Below are 12,473 nucleotides of genomic sequence, written 5' to 3' on the forward strand. Positions count from 1 at the left end.
GTCGCATGCCTTATCGCCGCGAGTGCCATACCGGACCAAATGGCTGTATACACGCAAAGTAGCAAGGCGTAACACATACCGTACAAGTAGGTGCGACCGAAACGAACTTGCCAATATCCAATGGCGTTGCAATCAGGCAACGGGCGAGAACCTCGTATGGTCTGACATGCGCCACCAAAGCCGGTAGCCCCGCAATCTCCGAAATGTCAGATCGAAGTGAACTACGCCCACCCGAACGACCCTCAGTAGCTGAGAAACTCACTTTCTACATCGATCGCGCAGTAATTGATGTTGTGAATTCTGCATCTGGACCCCTAAAACGCATCGCCATATTAGCTCACCGCTAGTGCACCCGAATCGTCATGGCCGCAGTTCCCCAGAATGCTGACATCATGGCTCCACCACATGATGCGCGCGCATCGCACAGTCGCCGCGTCCATCGGAGATGTGGTACCTGCATCTCAGGGTCATCAGTACAATGTCGTCGCCATTGATGCAGAGATTTGCGGTGCACGGGCAGACCGACAAGTTGCAAATGCGCATTGCAATCCATCTTTCCCCATAGTAAACGTCACGCTGAACGCACACCTCAGACGATATCAATTTCGTATTACATCAGTACTCCATCACACTACATATTCAGCTTGTACACTGCACACACCTGCACCTTCCAGTCCATTATCCCATCGACATATAAACAATGGCTTCCAAACTCCTCCGTATCAACCGCAACGTTTTCCTCGCAGCACGACCAACAGCTCGCATCGCATCGCAAAGAGCACCGATCAGGATCAACGAAAACGACCTCAGCAACCACCGCGCTTTCACAACAACACGCATCATGTCTGTCCAGGTCGACTCAAACTTCATCTCGCAAATCACCGCTGCCGAGAAGAAGATCACCGGCAAGGACGAGCCACACAAGGGCGGCCCTACCGCGAAAGCTCAGCAGCACGTTGGCCAGAACCTCACCGCACAAGTCATCCACGACATCACCGAGGGCGAGAAGGTCCTCACTGGTTCCGATGAAGTCATGAAAGGAGGTCCTACATCCATCGCTCAGTCTGCTCTGACAGCAGGCTCCGCTTCATCCAACAACAACACCGGCGCCAACACTTCCAACGCATCAGGAAAGCTAGACTCGTCGACGCTGAGCAAGATCACTGATGCGGAGAAGAAGCTTACGGGCGAGGACGGTCCCGTACCTGGAGGTCCTACTGCGCAGGCGCAGAGTCACGCCAAGGAGCCCATCACCAGCGAGGCGCTACACGACATCACTGAGGGCGAGAAGAAGGTTACGGGTGGAGAGCGTGTCAAGGGTGGTCCCACGTCGACCGCTCAGTCTGAGCTCGCGAAGAGCAGGTCATAAGCTTTCTAGCTGCACGAGGCTCTACCATTGCGGGAGTCCTTGCGTTACGATTACCTCGACACGCCGTGTATAATACTGTATGATATTGCATAAGGAAGATGAAGAGGGGGTTAATGACTACTACGAGGGATGACTGTATCATATATCAAAGCATTCGGGATGTTATAGGACGGACTAAATCAAATAACATTACATATACTTTTGACCATTTTTGAACCACTTACTCGATCCCTATCATATGTGACGATGACACAGTCAAGCAGAACGAAAGGAAAAAGTATCATCATTCAACGTAACGCACGCGCTATCCAACGTACAGGAAGCCTGTCAAGGGAAGCAAAGTGCGCACATCACACCCATCCCTCCCTCTCCCTATCATCCTTAACTCCACTCCCCTTCAACCACCCAACCCCCACATTCGCTACACCCTTCCACTTCTCCACGCTCTTCTTCTTGCTGAACCGATACTGCCGATCACTAGTTCTCTCCAACCTCTCCTTCAATGGCCCATCACCCGATGCACCCAGCCCCCCAAGTTCGATGTCTTCTCGAACCTCTGCTTCGCGGAATCCAAAAGCCGATGCAGCGCCTCGTCTCGATCGCGTAGAGTTGACTTTGTGTAAGGTGGGTGGTCGCGATCCAATCGTTTCATTCGATCTTACACGACGCAGACGGTCCTGGAGATCTCCTGCTTCGCCGTCGCCTAGGATTCTGCCTTTGCGGTTGGAGGGCGGGGTGCGGTAGTCGAAGTTGGAGTTTGCGCGGCGGAGACCATATTTGCGGGGGCTTTGCTCGAGAGCTTGGCCGAGCTCTTGGATGGCTTCGTCGCGTGCGCGCATGCGTTCCAAGGATTGCATGCGCGGTGCTGCAAAAGCGCGGCCTTGGACGGATTGGGATGGGCGGCGGCCCAGGCGCGGTGGAGAATGGCGGGCTGTGCGCTTTTCTTCTATGGCCATGGCGACTTGGGCGACGGAGTTGGGGACCACGTCGAGAGAGTTCTGAGGGTGTGGTTATTAGTGGATGCGGAGGAGGATGATAGTGCAACGCACCATGTGGATGAGAACGATTGGTAGTTGAACGGTGACGAGCTTTCTGCAGGGAGTCAGCTTGATCAGTGATAGTGACGACAAGACTGACGTGTGCCCGCTGGCTACAATGACATTCAAGAAGTATCTGACTTCAAAGTATTTGCCTGTCTTGGTTAGGGACCGAGTACACGACTTCGCGCCAATGTACATACCACACTTTACCGTACCGTGGCCACGGGGTATTTCGAGATCACAGGTCCTGATATGAGTCTGTTGTGCAGAAACACCGTTCCAGCCGGCACAACCATGCTTGACGACTGCTTTACTGAGGATAGACCGCTCGTTGCTGTCAAAGATGCGAGCCTGACCCGCAGACTTCTCCATCGTAGCCGCAGCAACCTACAACGCACTCTTATTAGCATCATGACAAGAAAGTATGTCAAGCTCGCATAACAAACGTGTTTGTAGCAGAGTATGTCCCTCTCCAACTGAAGCTCAATCTTTTTGACTAGCTTGCGACTGTTGTTGGCGACATGAACATCGACGTAGAGACTGGTTCCGCTGACCCAAACTTGTCGATGTAGGCCTGCAGTGACGCGGACGACTTCGACGGTGGTTTCTCGGGGCTTTATCCACTCGTCTGAGGCAGTCAGTGGACTAGGTAGCGACATGAGTGCCTTTTCAGCTGCGAGCATGTCAGCACTGTGAGATTAGGCATTGATAAGTTAGATGCCTCATACGATCGTACACTGAGAGCACTGTGACATCTTCGGAAGTCCTGACAATGTATTGCCTTCCTTGATCGCGAATAAGAAGTGATACGCAAAGTATGTAGCGGATTCTCGCATTCTTTGAATGAAAGGGCGGAGGACCAACGTTGAGAGGTAGGCTCAGATTGAACGCGAGATTGGTCGTAGAAGGCATCAGATGCCAGAAAAGATCCGCGGAACTTATTGGCTCTTGGGTATCTACCATGTTTTGAGGCGGCGGGTTTTGCTCATCAATGAGCTCTGTAGCAAGGTTCAGAAAGACAGCTCGTCTGTTGCCGCTCACTTCCTCCGTCCCAAGAAGATCGATAGATATCCGGGCAATGTCCAGAGTCCTTCTATGACGTATTCGCTCTGCATCGTCGACGTTTATCTGGACGGTCCCTTCGATGGAGCCTCCGCCCACGAAAATGCCTGCGGATAAATCCAGGCCAAGGTCGATTCGCGGATGTCGGTGTGATGGAAACTCTAGCAGCTCTTTCGATAGTGGATCGCGAACAAATGTTCTGGAGGGTATGCGTCGGTGGGTGTCATGAGTAATGGGGTCAAGGCGAGTCACAATGTGGCGCAAGGGGGACTGCGATTGACCATGCCGAATGATAGTATTGGTATTATTGCTAGGAGGCGGAAACGGTATAATAGGTATGGCGCTCAGCGTGTTCGTCGCAGTCGCTTGGGTTATGTGTATAGGTGGTATCTGCTGTGGCTGTCGCGTTCGAGAAGTGCTCGGTGCACGAGGTCGTGAGGACGATCGTGGCGGGACGGTACCGGCTGGTATGCTGTATATGCTCGATATGCTGTGGTTATCTGCAGGGCTTGATGGTGATGGTGATCTAGACGTCCGACCCCTGTGGGTGGATCTTATGCCGTTGCTTTCAATGCTATTCTTTCGATCAGGTTCTACGTTTTCACCGTACCGGTTGTCGTTGCTCGGACGTCGTCTCGTAGCAACAGAGGGCTTCCGTGACATCTCCGTGCGAGAGGTACTTCGGGGAAAGTTGTTTGTTAGGGCGTTCCGAGGTAGGGTGTCTGCAAAGCTTGATTCGGTGACTTCGCGAATGTCTGATAAAGGTCTGGGTTTCGCCCACGAAGAGGCGGTGGAGTGTCCTCTTTGTTCGCCCAGATGGATGCTGAGCATGCCTTCGCGGGCTGTGATATGACCGTTGTCTGACTCGGGCGAAGCTAGAAAGGAGGAAATGCTGGCTCTCTCTGGCGAAGGATGAGATTCGATTAGGTGCTCTTTGCCAGGCGGCGGCTGCGAGTGTCCTGACCCTTTCAGCAGCCGTCCCGCGATCTCGGAAAATGTCATTGCTACCTACCGTCAGCAATGCTTTGAGAAGCGATATCGCGCCGAGCACCTCGTGAACGATAGACTGCGCGCGAAGCTGGCGACTAGCGACTAGAAGCTGACCGAGTGATTGATGCGGGATCTATACTGCTGAAAACAGGATGGAAGTCATATGAGACTATGCGATGCTTGGATATCCTGGTAGGGGTGAGGACTGTCGCCTGAGGTGTGCATGTTGAAGGTCGGGTGCCACGATCTCCCGCAACATTGCATCTAGGAGTGAGAGAAGGAGCCAGGAGCTTGCTCTTGACACGATTGTACCACACGTGGCCGTTGGAGTTGGCAGGAACAAACCTGACATCTGGAAAGAGCGCATCTCACTGCATTGAAATTATTGAGCAATGTACTCAGACGCGCTGATGAGGATTTCAGCCCATATATGTCTGTGAAGTGTTCTATAGTGATTTAGTAGGACTACATTTTCGGGCCATCCTCATACTCGCAAACCTCTACGTGTACAGGATAGACTTCTCGAGAACTCGGTTCACAATGTACATGCGCGGGCGTCAATTGGCACTTTGATGCTTTCTGCTCAAAAGCACTCAGGTATAGAATCCGACAGTCCGCACCTAGGCAATGCCGAATGTCCGTTGCCGATTTGACGGGTCTCGACTATTCGAACAACGGCTGGAAGGTCACGATGCGACAGGGTGCAACTAATGCCCTCGTACGAGTCTCGACCGCCCGCCCCATAGGTCACCTGCTTGCTCAGCCGAGAAAAAGCGTCGTGACGCTACGGCTGCTTCGGGCCAACAGAGCTCAAGTGGTGCATAAAGCAACGACCTCGGCGATCCTCAGGCCAGACTTCGGTAGCGGTTCGGGAGCCGGTGGTTGCGCTGGCGGAATAACGTGTCCAGAGTACCAGTTGTGCGGTGGTGGTGTGCACTGCACACGGCAGATGCGACCGTTGGTGGCTCCTTCCTCCAAGATCTGGCATCCACTAGTGGCCCATAGCGGCCCCGGGGCAGGCCACGTGATGACCCTGAGAGTTTGGAGCGTGATGACTACGGGCGCTGTCCTGGTCACGGCTGAGAGACGTCCCAGGTTCATCGGTGAGGCATGTCGTATAGATTGACTGCAGTCGTATCGATCGTTATCGCCAGCTGCGCCGATAATGCAACCCTCGTCATATCAGATCATCCAGATGGAACCTGCTCGTCAGCCTTACCTATGCCGTCCGCGAGTAGGGTGACTTCATAAGGGCGAGGTGCGTGGCCCCGGTGCAGGGGCGCGCTCCGACGTCGGTGGCCTGGCGTGGATGCGACGACGACGGCTGGTTGCTTGCTTTTCACGGGAAGACTTCATGGCCGCGTGGATGGAATCAGACAGACGCATACACGTCGCGAGGTGATCGCGCTCGAACGGGCGCCGCCTGCTAGATAACAATGCCAGGCTCGCGCTCTGCCTGCGCGTCCATGGAGAAGCCGGAGAAAGGCTACAAAACTTTCTAGTGGCGCGGGAGCTAACCACCGGGCTACGCCGCATGGGGCATCGCGATCCAGCTCGGCTGGGGCAGCCATGTTCGGCGTCGTCCACCAGGCGTCTGGCACAGCGAGAGCCGTGATGCAGCGTGAGCACCCCGCGAGAAAATTCTGAGCGTTCGGCCAACCGCGCACCCGCTCGCTTGGCCGTCATTGCGCGTGCGAAGTGCCCAGCAGCGGGAGCACGGCTGCCATTTGCTGCGCGCCTGAGAGGAGGCCTTCTGGGGCGAGGCGAGTCGAGCGAGCTTTAACCACACGGGAGGAGTTGATCTGGGCAGCAGAGAGTGGTCCGCCCGCCTTTTCAAGTCCAGCACTCCGCCCCTCCGTTCGAGCCCATCTCTGTTTCCATTACCCAAGAGCTTACCTCACAACTACTGCGCGACCACACACAGGCCCGAACGCCCTCTTCTTATCATACATTATCAAAACCCCATACAAACCGTATCGATTTTCGACCCGGCGCTGCGGCTGCCCAGCACAAGCGCGTCTAAGCGACCAGAGCCTCCTGCTATCTCCTTCGACCTGCCTTTGTCGCATCTCTCGCAGCTCTTGGCGCCTCGGTGCCCCTCTATCTGGACGGAGGGGTACGGTGGCCGTAGATGGGAGATAGTCTCGTAACAGATATGACGGCCCCCGTGGGCAAGGCAGAGGCTTCGCGCGATGGTTCGACCGACTCTATCGGATCGTCGCCGGAACCCGGTCTGGCGGAGACATATACCCAGGAAGAGCCCCAGCAGCAGAAGCGCAAAGGCGGCCGTAAACCTGTGAGCCTTCCTGATGCCAATTGCCTTGCCTGTCATGGCTGCAGCAATTGAATCGCCAATCACTATGTCGAAGATAGGACTAACCAAGCGTCGTAAGATATATGCCACCTCAGAGGAGCGCAAGCAGCGCAATAGACAGGCGCAAGCCGCCTTCCGTGAGCGCCGTACAGAGTACATCAAGCAGCTGGAGAGCACCATAAAGCACCATGAGGACACGCTGCAGAACCTGCAGAACAGTCACCGCAACGCCGCCGACGAATGCCTTATGCTCCGGTATAAGAATTCTCTACTCGAGAGGATTCTGCTAGAGAAAGGTAGCCCCAATCTTATCAAGACGTCTATCTATCAGGGTACACACGCTAATCTCTTGCTCCACCAGGTATCGACGTCCAGGCCGAGCTGCGCGCGAAGACTGGCAGTCCAAACCTGGGGCCGACCAGAGCCCCAGCGTCTGCACACACCTCGCCCAACCAGGCGCCTCTCCAACAACGTGCTATATTGAACAGACAACAACAACGGCGCTCGCTCCAAGGCCCGCCCAAGGTTGATAGCGTCAACGGCTTGCCCATGATACAGCCGGATGGGCCGATTCAGCGTTCACCACTGTCGCAACCCACTCCTGGCTCGCATCTCTCGTCGCCTGCTCAATCAGCAACGCGCTCGCCCAGCTTCATACCTCATGGTCAATCAGTGTCTCCCAACTTTGGGCCCATACCTCCGCAACAGCAGCAGCACCAACAGCAGCAGCCGCTACGGCCACAGCCGCCTAGATCAAACTTTACTCCCATGATGGGTGCTCAGCGCCCTTCGCTCGTAACGAATCAGGCTCCCGCAAATGGCATAGCAAACACGTCTACTGTTGGCAGCAACGGTAACGGCATAACTCAGAGCAGTGGTCCTACGTCTTTCTACCAGACACAGTTCACGGACCACATGAGTCAACTCGGCAAGCTGACCCGTTTCCTATCCCCTCTTAAGTATAGGGCTTTGTAATCCTAGGCTGATTTCGTGTTACAGAGCAGGAGTACGAGGAACAAGCCGACTCCTACGACCACGACGACCCGAGCGAGCACTCCGCTGGCCCTGGCCCGTTCCCGCAACAGAACTTCCCGCCGTCGAACAACATGCCACCACCGATGCCGCCCTCGCAGAACCCACCCTTCACGAGCCCAGCAGCTTTGGCGCCCAACGACGGAGGCCATGCCTACAATGGCATGAGCAACAACCACCTCTTCGACCCGTACGACCCTATGCTTGACGCCGACCCCTTTGGACTTTCGGCCAGCATGCACTTCCCCACGATGTATGAGAGTAGATGATGATATGAGGAAAGGACAGGAAGAGGGGGCTATATTGGAGTTATCAGGGACCGAATTGGATCACCGCCGACTGATACCCTCCCATGACGTTGTTTAGCGGGCGCAACAACTGCTTTTACCCAATCGACAATGTGTCACGACGGTACGACGGCGTTCAACATGAGACCACGAGTCTCGATACGGGGGAATTCTATAAAAAGTTATCATTCAACCTGGGGCAGGTTCACGACATGTGTATTTGTGATGGAAATTGCTTGGGGTTATTGCTATGGACGCGGGTGAATATTTCTCATCCATACGTTTCACTGTGGCATCGTAGCCCGTCTAGTGACATTGAAAGGCGGGACGATGCTTTGTACATATTGTAATGCAGTCGGCCGCAACTATCGAGTCAATGTTGCACCCCCTCATACTCCCACAACGCCGTGACAGCACTCATGCTCTTTAACCAAGGCTAAGTCAGGTATTTTCACATCTTGCGACACTATAGCAATGCGGTCGCATTAACAATTGCTTTTCTTGACAAAAAGCATTGCATGGGTGAAACAGCCTCGGAATGACGTGCGCTTGAACGCGCATTCAAATCAATCACTGACACGCCAGCGGCGCAAGAGCTGCAAACTGACAGGCTGGTTACAGTGAATACCATGTGCCTTAAGACTTTGTTTTGAGCTGCACTCACACAAGAATCGAGTGAAGCGCTGTATGCGGCAAGAACCGCAGCGCTCATGTTTCTTTGTGCCTCCAATAGTCTTAGCCCCACTACACTCGCTTACGGAAGCAACCCACGGCCATTTTCGATTGACCAAAACCTCGTGCCCGCAACATCGCGCCTATCACCCCGTTCGCGAGTCAACTTCTGAGAGCCACGTCCCTAAAATCTGTAGGGCAAGCTCTCGCATTCTTTTTCTCTCCCGGCAGATTGTGCATCTAGAAGGGCAAAGCGCGAAAGGCGCTCCAATCCGTCAAGATGTCGCAAATTGCTTCCAAGGTAAGCTACAACTCACCCCACCATCAGGTCCGGCTTCGCGCCTTCCATTGAGGGCTGCGAGAAGGCCTGCACTACAGCAGACAGCTTCAAGATGCTAATTACAACTGCAGAACATTTACGAGCTGCTGGGTATGTCGCAGCGCACAGCACAGGCACCGAACTCTCACTCACGACCCCGCAGGCAATGACCCCGAGCTCGACCCCGACAGGCCGGCTGACCCACCGACGAGGGCAATTGAGAAGCCCGTCATGAGGCACGGCAAGCGCGAGGGAACCGATGCCCCCAAGCCCATGCCCGAGAGGATGAGCAACCAGAACCGTGCCAAGCAGTCCGACAACGCCAACGACAACGGTACGTCGGATACAAGGAGCAACCTCCATGCTCTACACTCTCACGGGATGTTCAACGGACAATTGCTAACGCAGCACAGCATTCCGGGATCGCGGCGTCGGCTCTGACAAGAACCGCGGCAGGGGATCTGGCGGTGAGTGCCCTGCTACTGGTCAATTCGTACCTATACTGACGTTCTGCAGAGCCTACCGCCACTGGAGGCCGTGGTGGACAGCGTGGTCGCGGTCGCGGTGGACGCGGAGGTCGCGGAGGCGCTGCTCAGGGTGACCGTCATAGCAGGACTGGCATCGCGTAAGAAATCCCATATTATATCACGGCCATATCTAACGGTCTCCAGCGAGCACGACAAGCAGGCCGCACACGGCTGGGGCGGAAAGGACGGCGATGCCGAGTTGGCTGACGAGCAGGCTGGAGAGGCCATGGCTCAGGCTGAAGAGAAGGACGCCATCAAGGAGGACGCCGAGGGCGAGGCCGATGCCGAGCCTGAGGACAAGAGCAAGTCCTACGCCGCCTACCTCGCTGAGCTCGCCGAGAAGAAGCTCTCTCTCGCCGCCCAGAACGTCCGCAAGGCCAACGAGGGCAGCAGCACCAAGTTCCCCGAGGGCACTGCTCTCGCCCGTGAGGAGCAAGAGGACTTCATGGCCGGTTCCCAAGGCAAGGCCAAGCGCGAGCGCGCCCGCAAGGAGAAGGTCCACGTCGAGCTCGACGGTGACCGCATGCTTGCTCCCCCTCCCCGCGAGGGCGGTAGCCGAGGAGGACGCGGCCGTGGCGAAGGCCGTGGCGAGTTCCGCGGTCGTGGCCGTGGCGGCGGTGAATTCCGTGGCGAGGGACGTGGTCGCGGCGAAGGTCGTGGCGAGTTCCGCGGACGTGGCCGTGGCGGTGAGGGTCGTGGACGTGGTGAGGCCCGTGGTCGTGGAGGCCGCGGCGGTGCCCAGTCCAACATCAACATCACCGATTCCAGCGCCTTCCCCAGCCTGGGCGCATAGATTGCGTCAACCTTGGTTCCGGCCTGAAAACAGGACATACCTGCATCCGACAGTCAAGTGTGGATGAAATGAACGAATGAATAAGCTATCTCACGACGGGACGAGCGAACGGAGAGCGAAAGCACAATATCAAGGAATCTCGATCAGAGATGTCGGCGGGCTAAAATACTTACATCTACCGGTACCACGAATGTAGTGAACTTGAGCTCAACCTTTGCAAGTGTTTTGATTCCCCGGTTGGTCTTCTCGTGTGCGGTAGTACGTTTCTATGAACAAGAATAAAAAATTGTATCTGATGATTGCGTGTACCTTTGATGGCACCCTCACGCTCTTGTCACTAATAAGAAGTGCCTGCAGGAAGGACGAGTTGTACTCATGTTATCCCGAGGCGTGCTAGAATGCTAGAAGTCCAACTGAATGCATGAAGTAAGATGACACAGTCAAGCATGCAATGTGTGGGACAATTCCAAAATCGTGAGTTCAGGGAATAGGAGCAGTATATAATCTCAAGTAGTAGACCTGTAGCATGTGTATGAGTGAATCAAAGTACTGAGACAGCAGAGCCACAAAGTCATAGAAGGATTGACGTTGCCTCTCTACATGGAGATGTTACAAGTCAATGAAAGCATTCAGTCCTGATATTAAACCGAAGTGAGGAGTGAATTGATGCGCAACTGTCGTATGATGGAGCATGTAATTGCCGACCGAGATATATACATCACCGCAAGACGCCTGCACAAACTACATTCAACCTGTGCCGTCTTCTCTAGTGTTATCCGTAATCGTAACGTTTTTGAAAGGTATTAGTTGTTTAGTACTTCGATATACGCCTTTTAGAAACAAGCGTTTAGATCTTCCCATTTAAAAGCTGTCCTAAAACTATTCGAGAAGAAAGGCCTTGTACCCGTGACACCCCTCAGATCTAATGTTCGATTCTGTCCGCGATGATGCTCCATCATGCAAGATATCCATCACCTCTTTTGAGCAGCCAAGATACCGTCTTTGCACGGAGCGCAGACAAGCAAGGCACAGTCCATGCACTCGTGGGCGAGACTGAACTTCATAGAGAAGATGGTCGATGGAGCATTGAATGTATCTTTAGCCTTTCCTTCCACACGGGGAGGAACGACGTTAGTGACGAAAGACGCTTCGGATGCTCGTCGCCGAAGCTCGATTTCGGTTGTGGAGACGATATTGCCGTAGGTATCTACTACCCGGTCGGAAGAGTACTGAATATCCTCCATGGGCGAAGTTTCGCGGATGGGCACACTGTGAGATAGCGGTGAGGCGACGGAAGTAGTAAGATGGGGCGCTGTTCCAATGGCATCACCAGCTTGAAAGAGCCCGCGAGGAGGTATGTATCCGCCCCGTCCGCGACCGCGTCCTCGTCCGGGTCCGTTACCCCTCCTGAACCCTCGACCGGCTCTTCGTACTATACCTGCGGGTACGGTCTTTGCCTTCATCTCATTGACTGCGGTGTTCGGTGCTTCGATCTCTGGATGTATCGAGCACCAGCATTTTACACACTCCATCTCAGCCGCGGAGTCGTTGACTAGAGCCTTCGCAAGGGGGATTGTGTAGGTTTCGAATGTGTGGATACAGTTCCATGAGCGATCTTGATAGTCTTCTCCTGGTTCTTCGCCGAAATCCAGATCTTGATTCTCCCAGTAACGAGGCCCTCCAGCATCAAGATTACGTGGAGGCGCTGGCTGTGGCGTAGATATCGCTGCTGCGCCAACAGTCTCTTGCACTTGAGATGTCTCGTTGGATAGCGCCGAGGCATCGTTGGTGCCAGATGGAGAGTCGCCCTCATCAGACTCCGTGATGTTGCCGTCACTGCCATCGTCGTCCCCATATTCATTACACGCTCCACCACAGTCCTCCGGCTCGTCCATACACATGTAGCAGAAGTGCGCTCCACATCGACACTCCATGTGTAGACAACCGTACATTCGTTTCAGTCCATGGCCGCACTTCGGACATCTCTTATATCCCCAGCTCTTCAGTAGCTCTGTAGTTTCTGCATCGATGCCGAACTCAGATATATTGCATATAGCGTCCGGATGAG

General features: G+C 54.6%; 5 protein-coding genes across 5 annotated transcripts; 3 read left to right on the forward strand and 2 right to left on the reverse strand.

Moving 5' to 3' along the window:
• Positions 1-700: 700 nt before the first annotated feature.
• J4E92_002097 (uncharacterized protein) lies at positions 701-1,369 on the forward strand (the record flags this gene model as incomplete). Its single annotated transcript, XM_051493503.1, has 1 exon — positions 701-1,369. The coding sequence occupies one exon, from the start codon at positions 701-703 to the stop codon at positions 1,367-1,369; it is 669 nt and encodes a 222-aa protein (XP_051356734.1).
• Positions 1,370-1,719: 350 nt separating this feature from the next.
• On the reverse strand, positions 1,720-3,372 carry J4E92_002098 (uncharacterized protein; the record flags this gene model as incomplete). The annotated part of the gene is made up of 6 exons (XM_051493504.1): positions 1,720-2,367; positions 2,419-2,461; positions 2,507-2,561; positions 2,610-2,796; positions 2,856-3,082; positions 3,138-3,372. 6 exons carry the CDS (start codon positions 3,370-3,372, stop codon positions 1,720-1,722), a joined length of 1,395 nt encoding a protein of 464 aa, XP_051356735.1.
• A 3,244-nt stretch (positions 3,373-6,616) lies between these two features.
• J4E92_002099 (uncharacterized protein) lies at positions 6,617-8,076 on the forward strand (the record flags this gene model as incomplete). The annotated part of the gene is made up of 4 exons (XM_051493505.1): positions 6,617-6,749; positions 6,835-7,071; positions 7,137-7,715; positions 7,775-8,076. 4 exons carry the CDS (start codon positions 6,617-6,619, stop codon positions 8,074-8,076), a joined length of 1,251 nt encoding a protein of 416 aa, XP_051356736.1.
• A 970-nt stretch (positions 8,077-9,046) lies between these two features.
• J4E92_002100 (uncharacterized protein) lies at positions 9,047-10,405 on the forward strand (the record flags this gene model as incomplete). The annotated part of the gene is made up of 6 exons (XM_051493506.1): positions 9,047-9,067; positions 9,178-9,196; positions 9,249-9,419; positions 9,499-9,552; positions 9,602-9,710; positions 9,757-10,405. 6 exons carry the CDS (start codon positions 9,047-9,049, stop codon positions 10,403-10,405), a joined length of 1,023 nt encoding a protein of 340 aa, XP_051356737.1.
• A 971-nt stretch (positions 10,406-11,376) lies between these two features.
• J4E92_002101 (uncharacterized protein) lies at positions 11,377-12,388 on the reverse strand (the record flags this gene model as incomplete). Its single annotated transcript, XM_051493507.1, has 2 exons — positions 11,377-12,333; positions 12,380-12,388. 2 exons carry the CDS (start codon positions 12,386-12,388, stop codon positions 11,377-11,379), a joined length of 966 nt encoding a protein of 321 aa, XP_051356738.1.
• Positions 12,389-12,473: the final 85 nt, after the last annotated feature.

The sequence above is a fragment of the Alternaria infectoria genome (assembly GCF_024043175.1).
Source record: "Alternaria infectoria strain BMP 0036 chromosome Unknown scaffold_2, whole genome shotgun sequence".
Lineage (NCBI taxonomy): Eukaryota > Fungi > Ascomycota > Dothideomycetes > Pleosporales > Pleosporaceae > Alternaria > Alternaria infectoria.